A 23468-nucleotide genomic window follows, 5' to 3' on the forward strand; every position below is an offset into this window, starting at 1 on the left:
AAGATGTTCAATGTCACTAATTATCAGGGAAATGCAAATCAAAACTACAATGAGATGTCACCTCACACCTGTCAGAATGGCTATAATTAACAAGAGGAGAAATAATAAGTGTTGGGGAGGATGTGGAGAAAAGGGAACCCTCATACACAGCAGGTGGGAATGCAACTGGTGCAGCCACTATGGAAAACAGTATGGAGATTTCTCAAAAAATTAAAAACAGAAATACTGTATGATCCTGGTATCCCACTACTGGGTATTTATCCAAAGAACTTGAAATCAACAATACAAAGAAATATATGCATCCTTATATTCATTGCAACATTATTCATTATAGCCAAGAAGTAGAAGCAACCCGAGTGCCCATCGACTGATGAATGAAGATGTGGTGTATATATACAATGGAATACTACTCAGCCATAAAAAAGACAAAATCATCCCCTTTGCAACAACATGGATGGAGCTTGAGGGTATTATGTTAAGTGAAATAAGCCAGACAGAGAAAGACAAACACCGTATGATTTCACTCACATGGAAGATAGACACATGGACAAAGAGAACAGTTTAGTGGTCACCAGAGGAGGAGGGGGAAGGAGGTGGGCAAAAGGGATAAAGGGGCACATAAGTATGGTGACTACTGGTGGTGAACACGATGCAGTCTATACTGACAGTGATGTATAATAATGTACACCTGAAATTACAGTGTTGTAAACCAATCATACCTCAGTAAAAATAAATTTTTAAAAACGTAAGCCTCAAAATAAATTTTTTAAACATAAAAAAATGGGGTAGATTTGGACACAGACATGCACAGCAGGCAGACGATGTGAAGAGATCTAGGGAGGATACCATGTGAAGACAAGGTTGGAGTGGTGCATCTACAAGACGAGGAACGCCAAAGATTACTGGCAAAGCACCAGAAGCTGGGAAGAGGCAAGGAAGGGCCCTCCCCTAGAGAGAGCGGCCCTGCCAGCACCTTATCTCAGACTCCGGCCTCCAGGACCGTGAGATAGTCAGTTTCTGTTGTAAACTTGCTTGTTTGTGCTGCTCTGTCACAGCATCCCTGGGAAACTACCACGGTGGTGGCGTTCCACTCTGCATCCTTGCTCGTTCTGTCTCCTGCTGTCTCTCACGGGGAGGGGAGCACTTCCGCCTCCAGCTGTAGGTAGCTGTGGATTTGTCTGTTTCTCGTCTTAGGACTGTCACTGTTTGCTTCCTGTGTTTTGAGTCTCTTTTGTGAGGTGCACACATATTTAGGATTGTTACATCTTCCTGGTGAACTTACCTTTTTATCATTGTGTAATGTCCCTCTTTCCCCGGTAATCTTTTTTTCTGAAGTGTACTTCACTTTGTCTGATATTAACATAGCCAACCCTGTTTCCTTTTATTCATAATTTTCTGGGATATGTTTTCCATCCTTTACTTTTAATCTCCCCATGTCATTATATTTGAAGTGAGTTTCTTACAGATGCATAGTAGGTTTTTGTTTTTAAGTTTAATTTTGACAGTAATGTAGTTATTGATATGCTTAGATATGTTTACCGTTTTGTTGTTTTCTCTTTTCTGTCTGCTTTTGGTCCTCAGTTTTCTCTTTCCTGCCTATAAAGAGTTATTTGAACATTTTTTAGTATTCTGTTTTAGTTTGTTGTGACAACTAATAAAGGGAAACCTCATTTCAAATGGAGTCAGGAGGCCCAAAGTGGGCGCTCCCGTGCAGCCCGTCCAGGCCAGTTCCAGGAGCCGTCAACACAGGAGGCAATGTCCATCGCGTCCCAGACAGAAATCCAGGACCCCAGCAGCTCAGCCCGTGAGAAGCCATCACCACCCTGAACTCTTGCTTTTCTCCAGTGGGCTTTGTGCAAAACAGCCCCTCCCAACTTCCTCCTGTTTCTACAAAGTAACGTTCCTCTCCTTCGACAGCTGGACTTCCCTGTGGTCCGCCATAGCATGGCAGCATAGAATTGCAGGTCCCAAATTGCAATTCTTCAGTAATTCCCGAAGAAATGCCTTTTGTTGGTAAGATAACTGGCTACTTGATTTTTAAGGTTGACATTATCTGTTGTGATTTTGACTCTCTCTTTGTAGTATTTTTGGTAGTGGTTCTAAGGACCACAACATCCTAACTGCAATCTCCTTGGAACCACAGTGTTGCACCTTGATTGGGTTTTAGAAACCTTACCACCCTCCGGGCTCCTTTATCGCCCCGTGTTACATCTGTGTGGACTAACAGCTCCATGAGCCAACCTGGTAACCTTTTCTTTCAACTGTAAACGTGTTTTAAAGAAATATGGAGAAGAGTGTGTGTACCACTCCTGTTGCTGTCCCTCATCGCTCATGTCCCCTCTGATCTCACTTCCCTCCTGTCGGAAGCGCTTCTGTTAGCAGTTCTGTTAAAGTGGCCCTGCTGGCTACAAATCCTCTGACTGTCTTTCATTCGAGAATTTATTTCACCTTTATTCACGAAGGACATTTTCACTGGATAGAGACTTCTGGGTTGACAGTCTTTCCTTTTCCCCAGATCTTAAAAAAATGTTGTGCCGCTTCCTGTGGCTTCGTTGTCTCTGATGAGAAGTCTGCAGTCACCCATGTCACTACTTTCAGCACTTTTTGTTTCCAGTTTCCAGCAGTTTGAGTAGATTAGAGTATTTGGGTGTGGATGTCTTTGAGTTTATCCTGTTTTGGATTTGCTAAGCTTCTTGAATCTGTAGGTGTATGTCTTTCACCATATTTGAGAACTTTTCAGCCATTATTTCTTCAAATCACTGTCTCTACTTTTGGGCTTCCACTGATAGAAATGTTAGACCTTGAGTTACTGTCCCACAGGTCCTTGGGACTGTGAACCCCCCAAGCCCCCAGTCTTTTCTCTTTCTGTTGTTTATGTTGGATAATTTCCATTGATCTGTCTTCAGTAAAGTTCATTCACTCCTATGTCATCTCTATTCTGCTATTGAGTCTGTCCAGGGAGTTTTAAAATTTTGGTTATTTTGATTTTCAGTTCTAACATTTTCATTTGGTTCCTCTTATATCTTGTTTCTTTGTTGAGACTTTATTTTTGCATCCGCTGCAAAATGTTTGTGATTGCTTATTCAAGCATTTTTATAATAGCTATTTGAGAGTCTTTATCAGATAGTTTCAGCATCTGTGTTTTCTCATCCTTGGCATCCATTCAATGTCTTTTCCCTTGTGAGTTGAAGTTTTCATGGCTCTTTATATGCCAAGTAATTGTGAGTTATATTCTGGACATTTTGAATATTCCTTTATTAGATCTGGGTCTTGTTTAAGTCCTGTGGAGAATGGTGATGTTTTTGTTTCACAAGCACTTGGTCTTGTTAGGTTCAGGCCCATGTTCCAGCTGCCATCTGTGGGCTGGACCCAGCATCAGTCCAGGCACCAAAGCCGTGCCCTTTGGTCTGGTCCTGCGTCTGCACCATCCAGTCCTCAGACTGGGACTCAGGTGCTGGTCTGCAAGCAGTCAGACTCTTGGGTCTGATCATTAGGAGCAGATCCATGCCTCTGTAGCCCAAGGCTGAGCCTTGGGGTCATAACTGCTTCATGGGCTGTTTCCCAAGCTGCTCCCTCTAGTCTGGTTGCTGGCACTGTTGTCTGGTCCTTCAGCCAGAAATGTGGGGCTCTTGGTGCCCTCTCTCCATCATAGCTTCCTTGGTTGGGCCATGTCTGGGTCCACTCAACATGACAGCAGAGAGCAAAGTAACAGGGGCTGCACTGAACAGCAGCATGGTGCCTGCCTCAGAGAGTGGTTCTCATGGGTTTCCATAGCCACCACTCCTACTGCCACCAGGGATGGCCTGGGGCACTAAAGATAGAGGAAGAAGGACCCCGGGCATTTCCACACACTGAGCATCAGGGATTTCCTCTCCCAGTTCCCCCCGCAGGCTGCTCCGGCCATGCTGAGTTCAGGCCGGGGACTGAGGGCGAGTGGTGGTGAACAGTGCTGGTCCTGTGGGACTTGCGGTGCCCTCTTTAGTCCTTAGCTGCTCCAGGCCTCTGTGCAGGTTTTGTAGCACAGTGCAAGGGACAGGGCCTCCATGCCTGCTCCATCTCACCCGGGCTCAGGACTGCCCCTCAGAGCTCTTACGCTGTCTCCACACCCTTGCTGGGCCACGGCTTCGCAGCTGTCATCTGGCGTGTGAGAATTTTCTGGGTCAGACCTCAACACGTGTGGCCGGAGAATTTTCGTCTTGCAGAACTTGAGCCGTTTTTTCTTGAAACCCTTGAGTACCCGCCTCCCTGTCCTCCTGGAGCCCCCGTGTAGGTGTGTGCTGAGTGTCCGTGCCACCATCCATGCCTCGCTCCTCTTCATGTTTCTCTCTTCCTGTTTTCCTGCAGTTTTGTCCCGATTCTCACACAGCTGGGTGGGGCGGACCTTCTCCCATGCTCTGAGCTCTTCATTTCAGATGTTCTGCCTGTTATTTTCCATGGACTTCCTTTAATTTTTAAATTTCTACGTGTTCTTGATTCCTATCCCCTTGCCTTTGTTTTGTAGATTTTATTGTTAGTTTCCTTGATAACTTTAAATTAGATATATTTTAAGTTCTTTTCAGAAAGTTGCTCAATTTTTGCAGCTTCTCGAACATATTTGGGTTTGTGGAGTTTGCTCACTGCTTTCATGAGTCAGTGAGCCTGTGGGTTCCGTCTCTATTGTGTGCTTGTCTCCAGTTTTCCTTGTTCTCGCCCATGTCTGGGGGTTCTGACGTGAACCCCAGCAGCCAGCGCTTTGCCGTCAGGACCGTGGGGCTGGGGCTCCTGTGCTCTGGGTGTACAGCCCATGCTGGTGGATGCTTGGCTGTGAGTGGCTCCTCTGGGCCCTTTGCCCTCCTGGCCCAACTCCTCAGCAGCCCAGCTTCCCTGACCTTTGGTCCGTGCCTGGCTCCCTGCCCAGCCCTCTCCCTCCCAGCAGGTGACCTGAGCTGCCTCTAGCCTGGAGGGACATGGAGTTTGTCGTCCCTGAAGGGCCTGTCCATTTCTGTCTTTTCTCCTGTGTTGCTGCGCACAGAGCCTGGCATAGTCCAACCCAAGGAACTCCACGTGCCGCCAGGCGCACTCGTCAGGCCTGCTGCCTGTCAACGCCCCACTCATCACCTTGTCATCTGGGCATCCTGAAGTGGACAAGGGGCCAGGTGAGGCCCCAGGATGGACCTGGGCCAAGCCTGAGGGTACAGCCGGGGTCACCCCCACCCCTCTACTACGGTTCTGCTGTGTCCCTGACATCACGTGCCCACCTCCTGCAGTCAGGGAACTCCCTCAAGGACACGACTGTGATTGCTGATGCTGTGCCAGTTCTCGTGGCCCCAGGGGCTGGATGCAGCTCCTCCCGCCTGCCATGCTGTCCCTCATCCTTCATAGTCCTGCCTGGCTGCGTGTCCCTTCACATCTCCTTGCTGGCGGTGAGCACACAGCGCAGGGGACATGCTGAGGTGTCTTGTGTGCTCACGGCCTTGTCCCCTCAGAGGTCACGGGGGCAGTGATTGGGGATGCAGACTGGAGCCACACGGCCCGGTTCAGTGTGGCTCCCATGTCCACCACAGCCTCGGCATCCCACCATGTCAGGCAGGCATGGCAAGAGGCCACATAGATACCATGACACCCTCCCTGCATACAGAGACGAACAGCGGTGTGCTGTTGCCAACTAAAGTTTATTCAGGCCCTGAATGGGTGACCAGTGACATGCAGTTTGCCCGGGCCCATGGCAGACTGACCCACGTCACTGACATTTCTGGTGCGCAAATTCCCAGAGGGAGCCTGGGACTCCCAGGGTGAGGTCGGACCCAGGAAACACCGCCCAGGGTCCCACAGGGCCAGCTGAAGGGTGTGTGTCGTGCTGACTGTCCCAGGACCCATGCCCGTGGGAAGGGGGTGGGTGAAGAGCAGGGCCACCAGTGTCCTGTGCACCCCAAGCCAGCCAGGAGGCCGCTCAAGTGCTGAGCATCACGATTGGCTATGGGAGGCGGTGTGTGTGCAAGCGTGGTGGGAGTCAGGCCGTCCCCTCCCTGCAGCCTTCCTGGACCCCCTGCCTAAGGCATTACTGCTGTGAGCTGCTCTGCCCCCATGTGGACTGGGCAGCAGCTTGGCCTGTGGGAAAGGGCCACGGATGGGCCTCTGTGGCATCCTCCATGGGTTCCAGCAGCTCAAGGACACCCAGGACCCTCCTGTTGCCCAGCACCCCTCAGCGCCTCTGACTGGCAAACCAGGAGAAGAAAGGACTCGGGCGTGGGCGCGGGGCCTGGTGAACACGCACAGTGCGCGGCGAGCGCCAGGCTTTGATGGTGGCATCATCACTGGCTGTCAGCAGGAGCTCCTGCTCCTGGGGACTGAAGACCACTGAGTTGACCACGTCCTGATGCTGCAGCTTGGCCAAGCAGATGTTGTAGTGGCGGTCCCAGATGTAGCCGTGCCGGTCCTCGGCCCCACTGCAGGACAGCCTGGGATGAGCCCCCTGGCCACCACAACCGGGCCCCACCACGCCCTGAGTTCCTACCTGGCCACGAAGTCCCTGCTGACATCCAGGAAAATGAAGAAGCACTCGTCGTTGGGCGTGTAGGCACGGTGGGCACGCAGGGCCCGCTTTACCTCCTGCATGGTCTTGAGGTCGAACACCAACAGGTCTATCTCCTCTGCGATGGGCGGCGGCTGCATGGGGTCGGCCACCACTGAGCCGCTGGGCCAGGCACGGCTGTTGACATACAGGTACCTGGCGAGGGCATGCTGGTCAGTACGGGCGGCTTGCAGACACCCCCCCTAGAACACTGTGGGGGGCCCACCTGTTGTCGGGGGACAGGCCCATGCCGATGATGTGTCCGTGCACATCGATGACGTGGTCCAGGGCATCGAAGAAGGCATCTGAGCCCCGGCCCTCGCCCAGGACAGGCCCGGCCGTGGTCATCTGGTGCGGCAGGATCTGCTTGATGCCTGTGAGAGGGCAAGGTGAAGGCGACCCGGAGCCCTCAGGGCAGCACCCTGGTGCCTGGGAGCTCCCAGATGTCTGTGGGCGCTGCCTGCCCTGCTGGTCCCAAATCTGAGTCAGAGTCCCTCCCCAGCCCCTAGCACTCCTGGGCCCCACAGAGTGTGCACTGTGGGTGGCTGGACAGTGCTGGGCCCCAGGACCACCAATGAACTGGACTCTGCCCATGGACTCACTGACTGCCTGGCCCCTGGAACCCCACCCCCGTCCCTGGGAAGCCTCACCCCCAGGTCTAGGGACTGCGGAGGGCCCTGCCCGGTACCGATCTGGTGTGGAGAGTAGGTGAGGCAGCCGGTGGTGAAGATGAGGAGCTTGCTCCGGGCGTCAGCTGTGCTGCGCTCTGGGGGCTTGGTGCGGCCCTGGGCCAGCAGCTCTGCCACCTTGGTCTCCAGCGCACGCTCAGACAGCTGGGACTGCGCCCGCCCGTCTAGGAGGCCATCCAGCAGGCGCCGCAAGCCCTCCTTGCCGCGGACCGGGGCTGGGGCTGGGCCGGCCACCTCGTCCTCACCCCCGCTGCCCAGGTCAAAGATGCGGCGGGGGGGCATGCCCGGGGCGCCAGCGTCCAGCAGGAGGTCAGGGCTGTCAAAGCGGCTGCAGTCGGCCACCATCACGGTGCGGATAGTGCTGGCGTTGAGGTTCTGGATCTTGAAAAGCCGCTTCACCACGTTGACGTTCTCCGACTCCACATCCTGGGGGCAAGACCACAGGTGGTGGGTGTGGGGGTGGGGAGGGGGCGCCAGGCACGGGAGGGGGCGTGCCCACTCGCACCTGGAAAGCGTTGTTGAGCCAGAGCACCGAGCAGGAGGTGATGTCTCCGATTCGGTGCAGGTTCCCCGAGATCAAGCTGGTCTCCGTGAGCCAGCAGCCAAACACGTCGTAGGGCTTGTTGCGAACGCGGGACAGCAGGGCGAAGGTGTCTGCGGGAAGGGGGTGCTGGGCAGGTGGCCAGACTGGGGGGTGGGGAGGGCCGGGAGTGGGGCAGGGCCGGGTAGGCCAGGAGGACCCACCCCAGGCCCACTCTCACCTAGACTAATGACGGCTATCTCTCCCGAGGAGGAGTTGTGAGGCCCCAGGAACACCCCTGAGGCCAGCAGCAGTGAGTCATCCCGGTTGAACTGGGAGAATTGGGTGTAGCTCCAATTGTAGGGCCGCATGTCCGCACTGTGCACCAGTGAGATGGTCAGGTCATTGTTCCAGATCTGCGCAGGCAAGTCGTTGGGTCCTCGTGAGCCCACCCTGCACGGGGCACCCAGGCCCATGCGGCAAGCTCCAGCCCCTCTCGAGCCATTGTCAGCCGAGCCGGTGCCCAGAAACTGCCATCAGGGTGGGGGCTCCTTGCTCCTGGCCGTCAGCATGCCCCAGGGGTGGGTACACGGGGTTAGGGCCTGGCTCTGGAGCAGGGGCTTCGAGCAGGACCCTCTCAGTGTTGGCATTTAGGGGTGCCCTACCCCATCCTCTTATCCTGTGTGGCCCAGGCCAGAGGCCCAGGTCCCGGCTAAGTTGCCTCTTCCCTGACCTGGCCCTCCGCATGGGAATGTGGCACGCTGGGCTATCCCTTGCCTCTGGCCTGGCCCTCTCTTCTGACCCAGTTGGGTTGCGCAGCCCCAGAGTGTCACCACTGTGGCAGGTGGGGACGAGGCCACTCTCACCTTCACGGTGCAGTCCTTGGAGCAGGAAGCGAACTGGTAACCCGAGTGGGAGAAGCTGAGGTGCAGGACCTGGTCGGTGTGCTCCCTGAGCGTCTGCACCTCCACGCAGGGCACCATGTCATAGAGCCGCCGGAACTCCTCGTACCAGGACGTGGCCGCTGTGAGGGGGTCACCGCTGGGGCCCAAGCCTCCCTCCCACAGTCACAGGCTAGGGCCCTGACAGCGTGGGGGCCAGCTGGGCCCCTGGAGCACCCTGGTCACCAGCCTACACCCCCAACCCCCTGTAGCCCTGCCCACTTTCGGCCTCCCTGCTCTGAGGCGTGGCCTAGCTGTCCCCTATCAGTGTGAGGACCTGGGCAGTGGGTGCCCAGCACTGTGGCTTTGGAAGATGTTGGCCATGGGGACAGCTCAGCCTCCCACCCAGCCGACCCAGTGGGCCAAGGGGCCGTGTGCAGGCGCTGACCTGGGTGTCGGGGCACGTCGCGGGCCACCTGGTAGTAGCGGTAGAACTGCTCCCTCCACAGGAACTCGTCCCGGGACACAGCCTGCCACTGGCGGCACACCAGCCCAGCGGCCAAGACGTCGGCAGGGCCCAAGCTCAGGAAGATCTGGTAGACCAGGCTGTCAGGGAGCAGGGGCGTGCCCGCCTCGTCCATCGTGACATTCTGCCCAGGCGGCCCTGAAACCCATGCATGGCTCCCCTAGCCAGCGGTCGGACCGAGGGGGATCCGGCCCCCAGGCCCAAGGAGAGGTGCAGGAGCCTGGGGCTGAGCTGAGGGAGCCAGGGGGCTGTTCCTCCAGCCCCACCAACTGCCCTCATGAGAATTCCATTGGACTGAGTGTGCGTGGAGGGCCAGCTGGCACTGCCCACCGGGCCAAGGACCCAACAACTTCACCAAGGCTCTCTGGACAGCCATACTCCTGGGACCCCACACTCCTGAGGGCACCCCCTGCAAGTCCCAGGGGGTCCCTGGAACAGGCAGCTTCTGGGCGGGCAGCACACACCTCTCAGCACCCCGGTCCTGGTCCAGCCTGAAGTAGAGTGTTGGGCGGACCCTGGGGACCTCAGACCCTCATCCCAAAGGGGTCCTGGCCTTGGGGGACAGGTTCGCGGGCATAGGGAGACAACTGGGTGCCAGGGCTGGTGACCGCTCGGAGGCCAAGAAACGAAGGGCCGGTGACCCCCGCGCGCTCGTGTCACTCTGACCTTGCCGCCCCAAGGCTTCGGAGCTGTCAGCATGGGACAGAGGTCTTTCCGAGAAGAGGCCTGGAGCTGGCGGGACGAGGGCCCGCCCGCCCGCCCGCCCTAGACGCCGCCAGGGGCACCCGCCGGCCCTCGGCCTCTGCCCGGTGGCCTAGGGGAGACCTGCCGGGTGGGCGGCCAGCCGGCGCGGCCACTGCCCGGAGAGCTGGGGGCGGGACGGGGGCGGGGCCGGCCAGCGCCCCCGCCCTCCTTCCCTCCGAGGGGCTGTCGGGGGAGAGCCCTGCGCTCGGTCCCTCGGGCCCGGCGTGGACAGCCCCGGCCACTCATTCATTGGCCGGGGGCTCCGCCGGGGCCGGGGGCCGGGGCTCCGGAGACCGGGCCGGGGATGGGGACCGGACACGGCCGTGACGACGCTCCCCCAGGGTCGGGAGTCCGCGGCTGGGCCGGGGATCGGGGGCCGGGGCCCAGGGCCGGGTGACGACGCTTCCCGGGGCCGGGCGCACTCACCACGGCCGCCTCCGCCCGGCTGCGCTGCCCGCGCCCCGGCCCGGCCTCGGCCCGCGGACCCGCTTCCGCTCCGGCCGCCGCGTCTCTATGATGGAGCCCGCCAGGCCGACGACACGAGCCCCGAGGCATCGATAGCCGCGGAAGGCCGAGCGCCCGGCAGCCCGCGTCGGCTGTCTCTGCGCCTGCGCTTCAGGTTCCCCGGCCTGGGCGGTGCTTTTTTGTGCGCCTGCGCGCGCTCGGGCTCGGCCGGAACAGCGCCCCTGGCGGCCAGCAGGGGCGGCGGCCATGCTCCGGGCTCATGGGCGGGGCTGCGGGCCAGGCAGAGGGTTGCGGTTTGAGACCCGGTGCCGGGTGGGCCCTGAGTAAGTGGTTTCAGGAACCCCGTGTTCTTCGATGTGGGGATAAGACCAGTTCTTACCTCAAGGAGCTATTAGGCGGTTTAAGGGAGTTAAATGTGAAAAGGTCTGAGTACTGACCACAGTGGAAATCGGATGGGGGCTTGTGGACAAGGAGCAAGAGGTCAACTTGGACTTTGTACACAGGACATGGCTCCAGGGCCCTGCCACGAAGTGCAGGGTCGAGGTCAGATGTCCAGGATGAGGCTGAGTTCATGAGGAGCCTGGCAGGAGCCGGGGACCCTGGCCCAGGGCGGAGGTTTGAGGAGGGAGGAGGACTGACGTGGACTTCCTGGCCAGGGTTCCTGGGCAGCACCGGACAGTGGACTCTGACCTGGGAATTGGCCATCCCGCCCTCAGCCTCCCCCAGCCCCGTCATGGTCACTGCCGCTGCCATGCTGCCCCCCAGGACTGTACTCTTGACTCTGCTCTTGGCCGCAGTCTCCCTGGGCCAGAGGGCTCAGAGACCCCCTCGGCCCCTGTCTCCCATCAGCACCATTCAGCCCAAGGCCAACTTCGACGCTCAGCAGGTACAGTTGGGGGAGGTGGGGGGGCAGGAGCTTGCCCGGCTTTGCAGGGGTCAGGCCCGGGCAGCCCCCCATTCCCTTGTGCCCTCACATGGCCCGCCCTCAGTTTGCAGGGACGTGGCTCCTCGTGGCTGTGGCCTCCTCGTGCCGCTTCCTGCAGGAGCAAGGCCACCGGGCTGAGGCAACCGCATTGCACCTGGCTCCCCAGGGCACAGCCATGATTGCCAGCACCTTCCAAAAGCTGTGAGTCCCAGCACTGAGCCCTGCCAGCCCCCCAACCTCAAACCCTCCCCCTACCCCAGTCCCTGACCCCACCCCTGCTGTGGCCTGGTCCACTGTCCCACGTGGCTCCACCCGCTTGGGGTCCCTGAGCCTGTTTGCCTCCTCCCACCCCACCCCCAGGGATGGGATCTGCTGGCAGGTGCGGCAGCTCTACAGAGACATGGGTGGCCCGGGCCGCTTCCAGCTCCAAGGTGAGGCAAGGGCAGCGGGTGTGGGGTGCAGGGCCGGGGGTGCCGACGCAGCTGACCGGGCTCTGCCTAGCCCGAGGTGCCCGTGGGGCGATCGACGTGGTTGTTGGGGAGACGGACTACCGGAGCTTCGCCATCCTGTACCTGGAGCGGGCACGGCGGCTGTCGGTGAAGCTGTACAGTACGTCCACATGTGAGCCGGGCCCACTCACTTGGGGCCTCCGGGTGTGGCTGTGTGAGCCCAGATGGACACACAGCCCTGCCCCTCCCTCCCTCCCAGCATCCTGACCCTCTCCTGCTGACCAGGGGCCCAGGGAGGAGCCCCTGCGATCAGGCCCAGGTGTGAGGACAGAGAGGGACAGGGACGGTTGGGGAGCAGACGGGGAGAGAGCAGGGAGGGGCAGGGGTCAGACAATGGCCGGGCATGTCCCAGGCCTGCAGACCTTGTCCCCAGAGCACCCTGCCCGCCGTGTGTGTCCCACAGCCCGCTCGCTCCCTGTGACCGACACAGCCCTGAGTGTGTTTGAGCAGCGGGTCCAGGGGGCCAACCTGACCGAGGACCACATCTTGTTCTTCCCTAAGTATGGTGAGTGCCTGGTGTCCCTCAGCGGCCTACCTTGCTCTCTTTGTGTGCACCCCACCCGTGCCACCTCTGACCTCTGCTTGGGCCCCCAGGTTTCTGTGAGGCTGCAGACCAGTTCCACGTCTTGGATGGTGAGTGGGCAGGGCTGGCCCGCAGTGCCGGGAGGGCGGGCGCCCCAGGGCTCCTCGCCGCCTGAGTGTCGTCTCTGTGCTGCAGAAGTGAGCAGGTGAGGCGCCAGCCCAGCGCTGAGGAGGAGCGAAAACTCGCGATAGGTGCTGGCTGCCCCGCACCGAGCTCTGCACCCTCCTCTCCCGCCTGCCCCCGAGCTGCCGCGCACCCCCAGGAGCCCCGCGCCCGCCTCTCCCGCCTGACCCCGAGCTGCTGCGCACCCCCAGGGGCACTGCCTTCATTAAACACCCCCAGTCTCGGCCCCTGACTCCCTTTCCCCGCTGGGACGAGCCGCGCCTCTGCTGGCCCAGTCATTTTCGTGGGCACATGGGGCTGCTCCTCCAGAAAGGCTGAAGGATGCGAGGGGAAGTGGCCATCCCCCTGGTCAAGAACCCTCCCAGGGAGGCGGGTGGAAATGGCTCCTTCTGGAGGCCTAGAAGGCCCGGTGCCTTCTCTGCCTGGGCCTCGGTTTCCCCTCCTCAGTTGGGCCTGTGCTGTGGTTGCTGCTGCCCTTCCTCGCTCCCTGATGGAGCACGCAGAGCTGTTGGCCTCCCTGTGCTGCCCTGGGAGGCCCAGGACCTGAGCCCGGCCCCCCCACCCCGCACAGATGGGGCAGCTTTTCCTGGAGGGATGTGGAGCCCTCCCCCGGCCTCCTGCTGACCCCTGAGCTGCCTCCTGGGACGCAGGGGCCCAGAGTCCCAGGGGCCCTGTGGCCTGAGGCAGGATGGGCCACTGGGGAGGGGCAGGCAGTTTTGAGGGGGGGAGACCCCTCCCAGTTCCTGAACATGGTACCTGGCTCTGGGGTGAGCTGGCATCTGTCTTAGGAGGACAAGAGGCTGGGCTGCCCCTCCTGGCCACCCCTGGGGCTGGCAGGGCCAGATGGGACACAGGACTGGCCTGGGAGCAGGACTGACTGCCTGGAGCTAAGTCCACGCCTGGTGCATGGACTCCATGGGGAGATCAGGGGGCAGGTGGGCCAGGGGCTTTCCAGAATAGTTGGAACAGAGGGATGGGAGCAAGTCTGTGCTCCAGGCTGGGGGAAGCAGGCCACCCTATTTCATGTGTCAGGGTTGGGGTGAGCACAGGGGCTCTGGGCACACAGGGGAGGGACCCCTGATGCAGACTGGGTGTCCCCCCGGAGCCTACACCCAGGGTCTGGCCAGGGTCACCAGCCGAGAGGGAAGGTGTGCTCTGACCTGTAGAGAAGAACTTTCTGGAATGTGGGGGCTCCGAGGTGCAGGTGGGGGGGGGGGCAGAGGAGAGAGGGGCTGAAAGCGGGGTGACGGTGTCCTCTTCCCCCAATGTCTGCCTGGAGGGACCCCTCCAAGTGACGCCAGACTGTTGGGAGAAGGTGCAAGTGCAGCAGAAGGGCCACCTCCGTGGGGGCTCCCACTGCCACCAGGGCAGGCTGCGCGTCCCTTCCACACACCGAGGCCCAGCCAGCCTGCCTGTCCCTCACCAAGGGTGCCCTGACAGTGGAGAGACTCTGGAAGAGAAGAACCACAATTGCAAAACCCCTCTGCCAAAGAATTGGAGATGTTCCAGGACGGAAAGGGGGTTCACACAAACCATACCAAAATTGCTGAGCTCCAGCTGTCCCCTCCCCAGACCAGGGTCTGCTGGGGGTCCCACGGCCTGGGGACAGCTGCGGGGGAGGGACATGCTCCCACTGTGGGGAGGGGGCTGCAGCCCTGGCCCCAGGCCAGGGTCTGAGGGCGCTCTCGCAGGGCAGGGTCTGGGCTCAGCTCCTGCCCTTGCTGGTGAGAACCTGGTCCAGACCCTTCGCCTCCACCCATCCGGTGAAACAGCTGGGGGCCTTCTCCATTTGCCGGAGAGCATGGCAATTCCAACAGCTTTGGTCACTGGGGGGGTGCTGTGCCCCACACATGCCCACCCCGTGCCCTGAGGGGTCTGGGACCCCCAGCTCTCTTGTAGCTCCCCCGACAGCCTCCTTGAGCTGCACCAGGCCAGGCCCCAATGGCCGAATCAGCGCTGTCCACCCAGGGGCCCTGCGGGCCCAACATGACTGGCACACCCTGCCCAGCCCAGCGTGTTGTGTGCATGCCCCTTCCTGCTCTCACTGCCCCCTTGGGAACCAGGAAGGGTGGCCTCTCTTTGGGAGACCTAGGGAAGGTCTGAGAGCAAATGGCAGCCCCTGGGCCAGGGCCAGACAGGCTACAGGGTCAGGGAGCCGGGCCTGGAACCAGCACCAAGCCGCCCTGTCTCAGGACCCTCAGCATCTGTCTGATGAGCATTTCTGAAGTGCCCTCTGCATACCAGGCCCTGGGCACGTGGGCAGGCGGCTCCTTGCCCCTGGAAGCTCTAAGGTCCAGGGCTCGACACCAATTGGCCACTGGTGAGGCTGAGGGAGCACCTGGGAGCTGGACCCCCTCAACCCCCATTTCCTCCCCTCCATCAGTCTGCTTCCCTGGGCTGCGGGGAGGACCAGGCCACCCCAGGTGAGCTATAGGCCATGGAGCAGGAGGAACCACTGCCTGGTCCCTGGACATCAGCACGGTGGGCCCCTGCTCCCCCTTCTGCATGCTCACCTGCCCAACTTGCCCAGTCCAGACCCGGAAGACCGGGGTGGGTGGTTGCTAGGAGGAGCCAGCAGCAGCCCTGGAGGGGCTCTATGTCCCCAGTGGGTGGGGACCACGCCTGACCCCATAGACTGGGCTTTGTCCACCCAGTGTCCCTCAGCGCTGGACTCCCAGGAAGGCAGACAGATAGGGCTGGTGGGAAGACAGGAAGGCCCAGCCCCCAAGCCTTGAGGGAGTAGGACAAAGGGAACTGTAGCTCCCCACAGGCCCCCCAGAACGGAGCTGGAGACCACAGGGCACCTGGAGCACGTGGGCCATGGCTCAGAGCTGGCAGTGCCCCCGAGAGCCCCCTGCATGCCTGGCCCTGCGTCCCCCAAACAAAAGATGAGGGTCTCTGCTCTGGAGCACAGGCGAAGTGGGTCAGATCTCCCCTCTCAGGGCTTCTGGGGAAGGAAGGATCGTTCTAGAAGACTGAGCATCCAAGGGGCGGCACCAGAGACCCTCTTGAGTGACCACAGGGCTGAGGCCACACAGCAGCCCAGGCCTACACCCCCACCCCGGGTCTTACAGCAGGCTGCACTGGCGGCCGTGCCCCATCTAGCCAGTGGCTCCTCACAATGGGGCCGGGGACATGGCAGGCTACAACTGCACTGCATTTATTTTCTCAGAAATGTTGAATGAGCTCTAATTAAATTTTCAAAAACTAGGTGAGATAATTGTAGCTCTAGGTGAATCAATTTTATGTAAAAATATTTATTATAACTTGTATTTTGCCTTTTAATTCTAACAGGTAATTTCTAATGCCTTGGAAGAAAGAAAAATAGCTTTAAAAAAATCTATAGACACTAACCTTTAATTGGCAGTCTTGGTAGGGAAGCCTGGAGGGGCTGTTCATGCCGGAGGAGCACTGTCCTGGCAGCCCACGGGCCTCAGCCAGAGGTGAAGGTGCCACGTCCCAGGCCCCGGCTCAAGTACATTGTTGGCCCCTTCATGGGACTGTCAGGTGCTCTGTGCTTGGCCCTTCTTGCTGGGCACCCACCCTCCCTGCCCACACCAAAGCTCCAGTGGACAGGTGGGCCAGGACCCTTGCATGTGGGGACACAGCTGGACCTAGCTTGCTGTGGAGGTGACCCTCCAGCTCCCTCCAGCTCATTGGGGTTTCACATGGGGTCATTCCATACTGTCCTGCTCCCACCCAGCACTGCTCCCACTCTGTGGTCCATGTCAGGGGGTGGGGGCCTCAGTGGCTGCCACAGACCCTCTGGGAGTCCCCCAACTGCAGCCTGGCACCTTTCTTCCCTCCCCTCCCCTCCCCAGCACAAACCTGTCCCTGCCCTCCCCTTTGGGGAGACTCCTATCGTCCAGGACAGCGTCAACTTAAAAAGCAAATTCACCTGTAATTTTGCCCTCAAAACGGGTTTATCCAGAAACAGCCAAAATAATTGCAACTCAGGATGCACGTGCTATGCACACCACAGGCAAATCCACAGAACACAGGAGGGAGCTGCTTTTATAGAGAAAAGGGGGAGAGGGCGGGGCTGCTGTAAAGGAAAGGCCATTGGGGGAGAGGAACAGATCAGGGCGGGGATGGCTCCTCAATGGCTGAGCTGTGGCATTTCTGATTGGCTGGGCTGCAGAGTTTCCAATTGGCCGAGCCGTTGCCGGGTGGGAAAGAAGTCTTCCCTCAGTGGTAAAGTGGTTGTACTTGTACCTAGAGTAATTGACTATGCGATCGGGCGAGGGCTCCCCTGCATGCCCTCCCCACCCAGCTTAGTTTGCTTTCTCTAACTCACTTCAAAACAGCGTCTGTGGGAAGAGCTCTTAGGGGCGGAGAGGAGAGTGGGAGGAGGAACGGGGATGGAGCACAGGTCAGGAGTTTTTGTTGAAAGGAGGAAAGAACTGGGGCAGCAGCTGGGGGTGGACAAGGTGAAGGGATGGAGATGGCCCGGGAGACAGGGAGGGAGGCAAGAGGGAGAGACGGGAGCAAGAGGACGGGTCCTGGAGAAAGGGGGAGGGAAGGGACACAGGGGACAAGGGGTGGAGGGGGCAGGGACAGTTCTCCAGGGTCCTGAGAAGGAAGGAGGGCCAGCTGGACTCCCATGAGTGTTGCCCGGGGGGGGGGGGGGGGGGGGGCCCAGCCTGCATCCTGGCCCTTGACCGACATCCTACAGTCACCCGCTCACTGGCTTTGCCCCTGGAACCCTACCACCTTTCCAGGCTTGCTATGGGGGAGGCTGTCTGCTCTTTGTCTGTGTCCCTTCCAGAATGGAAGCTCCCTAGGGCAGGGCCTACGTCCCAGGGCCCAGGCGCCGGCCTGCTCTTGTCCAGGTTCCCGGGCTGGCCTCCGGCGTGTGGCCTGCGCTTCTACCCAGCGCCTACGCACACCTGCTGGGTCCTGATTGGACAGATAGTGTCACGTGCCTGCCCTAGACCAATCACGTCAAAAATGGGAGGAGCCTCTTCTGCAGCAACCTAGAGTGGGAGGGGGGAGGCTCCCCAAATCGACGGTTCAGTCCTGGACTCTCCTGAGGCGGCGCCAGAGTCCTTAAGAGCCACCAAAGGCTCCCGGAGCCGCGCCCACCTCTAGGGCGAGAGGAGTGCGCCTGGGGCACCCCTCAGGCCCGGGGCCCCACCTGGCCCCTGCTGCTGCGGGCCTTTTATGCCGCCCCTGTGCTGGCCAGGGAAGGCCGGGTGGCCCCGGGGCCCTGGCTGGGCGGGGGTCTTTGTGGAGGGGCTGCCGACCGCTGGCCCTGTATCTCCCCAGAGCGTCCTGTGGAAAAGGCAGCCCCGGGAACGGGCGTCACCTGGGGAGGCTGAGTGGCTCCCGGCTCCGCCAGGCCAGGCGCAGAGCGCGCTGGTTTCACATCTTCGGGCGGGGTTAGGACAGCGGGAAGGGTTGTGCCTGCACCGTGAGGGGTGGAGGCCAAGCATTCAGAGGGTCGGTGGAACTGCCGCCCCACTTCTGTTGGAGAGTGATGCTCCTTTGGGAAGTTTAGGGGGAAAACAATCAGGTTATTTGCAGCTTCTCTCATTGTGAGCCAGAGGCTCCTGAAACGGGCTGTCCTGACCAGCCGAGGACAGCAAACTCAAGGAGGAGGACTCTGCCCTGCGGCCCCACCCTGCAGACCCCTGTCTGTGTCCCCCCTTACCTCCCTCCACCCTGGGCCCTGCAGCTGATCCCGAGAGGCCTTGGCGACCATCCAGCTGGCAGTGGGAAACGCTCCTGGAGGAGGAAGGGCCCCAGTGGGGACCACGCCCTTCCCTGAGGACAGTGGGGCCGGCCTGGGACAGAGCCGAGCCCTGAAGCCCCTCAGCCTTGGGGGGCTGGAGCTCAGGACAGGCTGTGGAGGCCAAGGGCGGGTGGGGGAGGAGGTGGCCCAGGACAGGGAGTGCACAGGTCGGGCACACGTCCTTCCCGGTTGTCTAATGGAGCCCAGCACCCACACACTCAGCTGCCAGTGGGGAGGCTCCCTTCCTCCAGGGTGGCCACAGGGACAGCAAGCCCAGAGCCTGCCTAGCCCTCCCCGGCTGCCCTCCCACCCCCAGGACCAGTGTGTGGGTGCCCCCATAGCTGAGCTTCCCCGCACCCCACCCTCCCTCTGGCAGCAGGTCCCTGCGGATCGCCCCTCAGCCGTCCTCATCCGGGTGACTTGCCCGGCCTCCCCATCGCCTCGCCTTGCTCTGACCAGCACTTGTGACTGCAGGGGCTCCAGCTCTGGTCTGGCCCCACACTTTGGTTTCTGGGGCGTGCAGAGCAGTGTGGGGGCTGGCAGGCCCAGCTCTGCACCGTGTTCCTGCATCCAGAACGCAGTGGCCCTGACCCCTCGGGACTAAGAAAGGTCACACTCCCTGCCTGGGACAGAGCGTTCTGTCCTCCACCTGGTGGCAGGAGTGTGGCTGGGGTAGGGCTGGGCAGCAGTGCCAGCATGGGGTGCTCGGAGGGGGGCCCAGGGGGTGCAGAGCTAGGGGTCTCAGGAATCAGAAGCAAGGCCCAGGAACCTCCCTGGGAGCTGAGAGACCCGGCAGGTACCCCCACCCCCTCCGCTTCCTGCCCTCCCCCCTCCCAGGGCTGGGACCCAGGTGCCCCCAGCTTTGGTGGGCAGGATCTGAGGAGGGCCTCATCCCTGGCCAGCCCACCCCCAAGCCCTCTGCACCCACCTCTCCTCCTGTCAGTTCTGAGGAGGAGGGCAAAGGGGGCACACCCCTGGGGAGGGGCGCCTGCCCACTGGAGCCCATAAAGAGATGAGTCTCTGAGGCAGCAGCGCCAATGGCCCCTTCCTTCCTCTGCATCCTGCCAGGATGAGGCCTTGGTGTGCCCTGTGTGTGGCACTCACCCTGCTGAGGGCCCTGGAGGCCCAGACCCCAAATCCCCAGGCAACCATCAGCTCAGTCGTGCAGAGCTTCCGAGAAGACCAGGTCTGGGGCTGGGAGGGAGGGGGAGGCAGCTGACTAGAGTCTAAGTGCAGGGAGAGAGCAGGGCCATGCTGGCCGGCAGGCACCGCAGGGGGAGTCCGGCCCAGCCAGCCCTGCTCTCCAGCACCCCCATGGAGACCCCTGACCTCCAGCAGAAAAGACCCTGGACGGACCTTCCTGGGTAAGCTGTTCCCTTCTGCAACTTCTGTCAATTATTATGAGGTGGGAACATCTCAGTCTCTCTGCACAGATGGGGAAACTGAGGCTTAGAGAGGCCGGCCACTGGCCAGGGTCACCCTGTCCCTGCCAGACCCAGGGCAGCCTCTGGCTCCTGCCAGTGTCGTTGGTGCAGGACCAGCTGGGAGCCACTGCCTGGTGAGGGGGTCCTGGGGCCATTCTGGGCTCTGCCCACCCCAGCTCCCTGCAGTTCCAGGGGGAGTGGTTTGTCCTTGGCCTGGCGGGCAGCGACCATAGGAAGGCAGATAGGTCCCTGCTGAACCCTTTCACCGCAACGTTTGAGCGAAATGAAAAAAGCCGCCTTGAAGTGTCGTACGCCATGACCCGGTAAGTGAGGATCCTGGGTCTGTACCCCCAGAAACCCATGGCTCTATGGCTTAGGTCCACCATGAGTCCCCATGCCATGTTCTCCCAAGGCCCTCCTCCTAATGCAAAGTCCAGCACAGGCAGCCAATGACCTCACCTAGCTCTGAGGGCATACACAAAAAAAGGGAGGCATTTACTCAATCACAGACTTGGGAGAGCTCTAGGGCAGATGGATTTCAGGTACAGCTGGATCCAGGGGCTCAAACACTGTGATCATGGCCCCATCACTCTCCCCATCCCCCTTTTAGCTCTTTCTGCCCCAGACTTCTGTTCAGGCAGGTTCTTGCCTCACAGGGATGAGACAGTGGCCCAAGCTGACGTCCTTCTCAAGGTCCCAATTCCAGAAAAGAGGAGCATCCAGGCCAGCCTGGCAGTGACCTCTGATTGACTCTTCTTGAGTCATGTGCTCCTCCTGGGCCACTTGCTGCATCCAGGGTGACAGGCGCTCAGATTGGTCTGCCTGGATGAAGTAGCCACCCCCTGTGGGGGGAGAAGTGGGGAACCCTGATGTACCGCCACCGTGAATCCCATGGAATGTGTCAGTCCTCTCTGGGGGACACTGATGCCATGGGGGTTCCTTTACCCTGCCACCCCTCCCGTGGCCCTGGCCTTCCTTGGCCACCTGCCTGGCTGTGCGGAAGGACAGGGCCCCAAGACCTCTTTGGTTCCAAGTAGCGTAAAATAGAAAACTTAAGTGGACCAGCAGTGGCTCCTAGAAGCCGAGAGGGGGATACAGTCCAGCCTCCAGCGGCTACACTCAGCCTCCTGCCCTCGCCCACCAGCGAGCACAGTCGCCCCCCAGCCCTGGAAGCCACATGCACAGGCTGGGCCCAAGGGGAGTCTTGGACTCCTGGGGTCATCGGACTTGCCAGGCTCCGGCTGGAGGTCAAATAATTGGGGGGCGGGGGGCAGAGAACCCAGTGCAAACGCGACTCCACTCTGAGGCCCCCACGCAACCTCACCCCTCCCCCACCTGCAGGCCAGACTGCATTTTGTCCTTCTCAAAGCAAGCGTGGTCGCCTGGAGAGGCCCTGCCTAGCTGGGCCTTCCCTGAGGCCTGAGGGCTTCCGGGGAGGGGTCCGAGCCCAGGACAGGGACCCTCCCTCTCGCTTCTCCGAAGAGTCTTAGCTCCTGCCTGGCTCAGCAAAGTCCAGGGCTGCTGGCTAGGGGTGCGGGCCGCGGTGCCCAGCCGGGGCCACACAGCTCTCCCAGAGGGGACATCCCCATCACCGCATAGCCACTGCACTGTCCAGGCTGCGGAGGAGTGGTCACCGGGGAGACTGCGCCGAGGCTGCGAAGGGGTCGGCCACGCTGACAGGCAGGGCTCACACCTCGCTCCCCTGGGAGGGACCTGGGGCAGCCTGAAGGGGCACAGGGCGGAGACACCCTCCCTGGGGAGGGTGGCCAGGCCTCGAGCCTGCTGAGCTCTGCTCATGGCTCCCCATGAGGGTCCCTCCGGACCAAAGGCTGAATCCTCCTCGGGGGCTCCCCTCGGGGCCGCAGGAGGCCGGCAGCCCAGCCAGGTTCCAGAACCTTCCTCCTCTGCCCATCTCTGCCCATCCGCTCCCCGGCCAGGGGCCAGCGCTGTGTCACCTGGTCTTACGTGCTGATTCCAGCGACTCAACCTGGGAAATTCTCGGTGGACAACAGTGGGGGTGAGACAGTGGGAGATGGGGAGGCCGGCATGGAGGGGCCTGCTGGCGGCAGGGACCCTGACACTGTGGCTGTGCCCCCCGCCAGTGCCCGGAGCAGACCCTGAGGAGGTGCTGGTGTACGACACTGACTATACCACCTTCGCCCTCATGCTCTCCAGACGCCAGTCGGGCAGCCGGGAGATCCTCAGGGTCAACCTGCTGTGTGAGCCCCTTGCCCTGTGGCCGCAGTGGGGCAGGTGGGCCGGAGGGAGGGGGGGACCAGGCCAGTGCTCCAGGACCTGGGCCCATGGTGGGTGGGGACACCCAGCACTCACCACCCACTCCCAGCTGCTAAGGGCCACACTGTGTTGGTTGGTCCCCAGGCAGAACGTGGGCGATACAGACCCAGGTGCTGAGCAAGTTTGTCTGCTTGGTCAGAGCTCAGGGCCTCTCAGACAACAACATCGTCTTCCCAGACTTGACAGGTAACAAGCTCCTGGTGGGGCAGGGCCTGGACGGAGGGTGGGCATCTGCCTCTGGGCCTCAGAAGCCCTGTGGGAGCCCAGCGGGTGGGCACAGCCTGTGCTCGGGGTCCGCATGTGGAGTGCTGGTGGCGCCCAAGAGTTCAGCCTCAGCTTGAACTGAGGGGTCTCATGGCTCCTTGGTCTCTGCCCCAACTTGGGTCCCTCTGTCCTGGGCCACCTCCTCCCTTCATTCCTGGAGTGTTTCTCAGCATGCCCTGCAAGTGCACAACCACATGCGCACACACTCACAGGCGTGGGCACAGAACACGTGCAGACGTGAACACACAGACATGCAGGGCTCACACACACGCACATACCCACTTACATGTGTGCACAGGGAGAAGTGCACACTCACAAGCATATTCACACCTGCACTCACCTGCATGCTGCTGTGCCTGGAGCCCGGGTCTGCAGTGAGTCTGGGGGCCGGGGTGGGGGGGGTGCTTCCTGCGGAGCCTGGGCGGGGGGCGGGGCAGCGCCTGGGGGTCACCTCCCTCAGCTGCTCACTGGCCTCTCCAACCTCAGCCCCTTCCCCTGGAGTGGCCGTGGGCCCCCTCTCTCCCTCCCTCTTGCCCCTTCTCCTCTCCCTTTCCTGAAGCTGCTGTCTGTCTCCCTTGCCTCCTCCTGGCTCTGCCCCCCGCGTCTCTCCTCCATCCTCCATCCCAGGCTCTGTCTTCCCCATCAGACCAGTCAGTCCTTCATGATACCTGTTGAAGGATGACGTGGCTCCTGCCCAACCTGGTCTGGCCTCACTGCCCAGCACTGCCCTTCTCCGCTCTCAACATGAAATAAATGCACCGTATTGGGATATAGGCATATGAGCATCCATGATTTGGAGTGGGGGTGGCACAAATGGGGGGACCCATTAGCCTCATAGGGCCAGGACAGCCCTCTGAGCACACCTATGCCCATCCCCAGCCTGCCAGGCCTGCCGTCCCACTCTGGTCTCCCTGGGGGGCGTGTGTGAGCATTTGTGTGTGTGAATGTGTGTCTTCGCAGTGCATTGTGGGTTGTGCAAGGTCATTCCCAGGACAAGGCCCCTCCATCCTCCTCCCTCCATCCCCAGCACCCAGCAGAGTGATTTCACAGACCCCCACCTCCCCACCCCCCCCATCAGAGCCCCGGGGCTGCAATGGTGGGGTGAGCTGGGACCCCCCAAACATGAAGAGGCCCCAACACAGATGCCCCCAGCCTGGTGAGGGGGAGATGGGTGTTGGGGACAAGCAGCCCCAGTCCTGACCCCCACTGGGTGTAGGGACACTTCAGAAACAGAGA

The 23468-nt window shown here is 60.6% G+C and overlaps 3 protein-coding genes across 5 annotated transcripts; 2 read left to right on the forward strand and 1 right to left on the reverse strand.

Annotated features, from left to right (window-relative positions):
- Positions 1–5632: 5632 nt before the first annotated feature.
- FBXW5 (F-box and WD repeat domain containing 5) lies at positions 5633–10521 on the reverse strand. 3 transcript variants are annotated; one of them, XM_046678578.1, is made up of 9 exons: positions 10337–10521; positions 9089–9304; positions 8626–8783; positions 8001–8175; positions 7745–7893; positions 7239–7665; positions 6777–6924; positions 6494–6706; positions 5633–6425 (listed from the first exon to the last, which is right to left on the reverse strand). In XM_046678578.1, exons 2-9 carry the CDS (start codon positions 9279–9281, stop codon positions 6182–6184), a joined length of 1707 nt encoding a protein of 568 aa, XP_046534534.1. In that variant the 5' UTR covers positions 9282–9304; positions 10337–10521; the 3' UTR covers positions 5633–6181. The 3 variants fall into 3 exon arrangements, with proteins under 3 accessions (XP_046534534.1, XP_046534545.1, XP_046534553.1); XM_046678589.1 differs by lacking the exon at positions 10337–10521 and adding an exon at positions 9833–10330 and having other exon boundaries at positions 9089–9246; XM_046678597.1 differs by having other exon boundaries at positions 8626–9246.
- An 89-nt stretch (positions 10522–10610) lies between these two features.
- Positions 10611–12740, forward strand: C8G (complement C8 gamma chain). The gene is made up of 8 exons (XM_046678610.1): positions 10611–10698; positions 10879–11261; positions 11365–11501; positions 11661–11731; positions 11802–11909; positions 12213–12314; positions 12404–12442; positions 12528–12740. Exons 1-8 carry the CDS (start codon positions 10635–10637, stop codon positions 12539–12541), a joined length of 918 nt encoding a protein of 305 aa, XP_046534566.1. The 5' UTR covers positions 10611–10634; the 3' UTR covers positions 12542–12740.
- Positions 12741–18945: 6205 nt separating this feature from the next.
- On the forward strand, positions 18946–23000 carry LCN12 (lipocalin 12). Its single transcript, XM_046681871.1, has 5 exons — positions 18946–19045; positions 19813–19996; positions 21611–21690; positions 21776–21892; positions 22053–23000. Exons 1-5 carry the CDS (start codon positions 18946–18948, stop codon positions 22307–22309), a joined length of 738 nt encoding a protein of 245 aa, XP_046537827.1. The 3' UTR covers positions 22310–23000.
- Positions 23001–23468: the final 468 nt, after the last annotated feature.

Source organism: Equus quagga, chromosome 1 (genome assembly GCF_021613505.1).
Source record: "Equus quagga isolate Etosha38 chromosome 1, UCLA_HA_Equagga_1.0, whole genome shotgun sequence".
Taxonomy (NCBI): domain Eukaryota; kingdom Metazoa; phylum Chordata; class Mammalia; order Perissodactyla; family Equidae; genus Equus; species Equus quagga.

Excerpts from the sequence above, each read along its gene's own strand:
- FBXW5 (XM_046678578.1), bottom strand. The coding sequence starts at position 9,281 with ATGGACGAGGCGGGCACGCCCCTGCTCCCTGACAGCCTGGTCTACCAG. Across the intron at positions 6,925-7,238 it reads CTACTCTCCACACCAGATCG|GCATCAAGCAGATCCTGCCG; the intron begins GTACCGGGCAGG and ends GCCCTCTCACAG. Across the intron at positions 6,426-6,493 it reads AGCAGGGACTTCGTGGCCAG|TGGGGCCGAGGACCGGCACG; the intron begins GTAGGAACTCAG and ends GCTGTCCTGCAG.
- C8G (XM_046678610.1), top strand. The coding sequence starts at position 10,635 with ATGGGCGGGGCTGCGGGCCAGGCAGAGGGTTGCGGTTTGAGACCCGGT. Across the intron at positions 11,262-11,364 it reads CCAACTTCGACGCTCAGCAG|TTTGCAGGGACGTGGCTCCT; the intron begins GTACAGTTGGGG and ends GCCCGCCCTCAG. Across the intron at positions 11,502-11,660 it reads GCCAGCACCTTCCAAAAGCT|GGATGGGATCTGCTGGCAGG; the intron begins GTGAGTCCCAGC and ends CCCCACCCCCAG.
- LCN12 (XM_046681871.1), top strand. The coding sequence starts at position 18,946 with ATGGGGTGCTCGGAGGGGGGCCCAGGGGGTGCAGAGCTAGGGGTCTCA. Across the intron at positions 19,046-19,812 it reads GGAGCTGAGAGACCCGGCAG|GGGGTCCTGGGGCCATTCTG; the intron begins GTACCCCCACCC and ends CTGCCTGGTGAG. Across the intron at positions 19,997-21,610 it reads GTGTCGTACGCCATGACCCG|GGGCCAGCGCTGTGTCACCT; the intron begins GTAAGTGAGGAT and ends CTCCCCGGCCAG.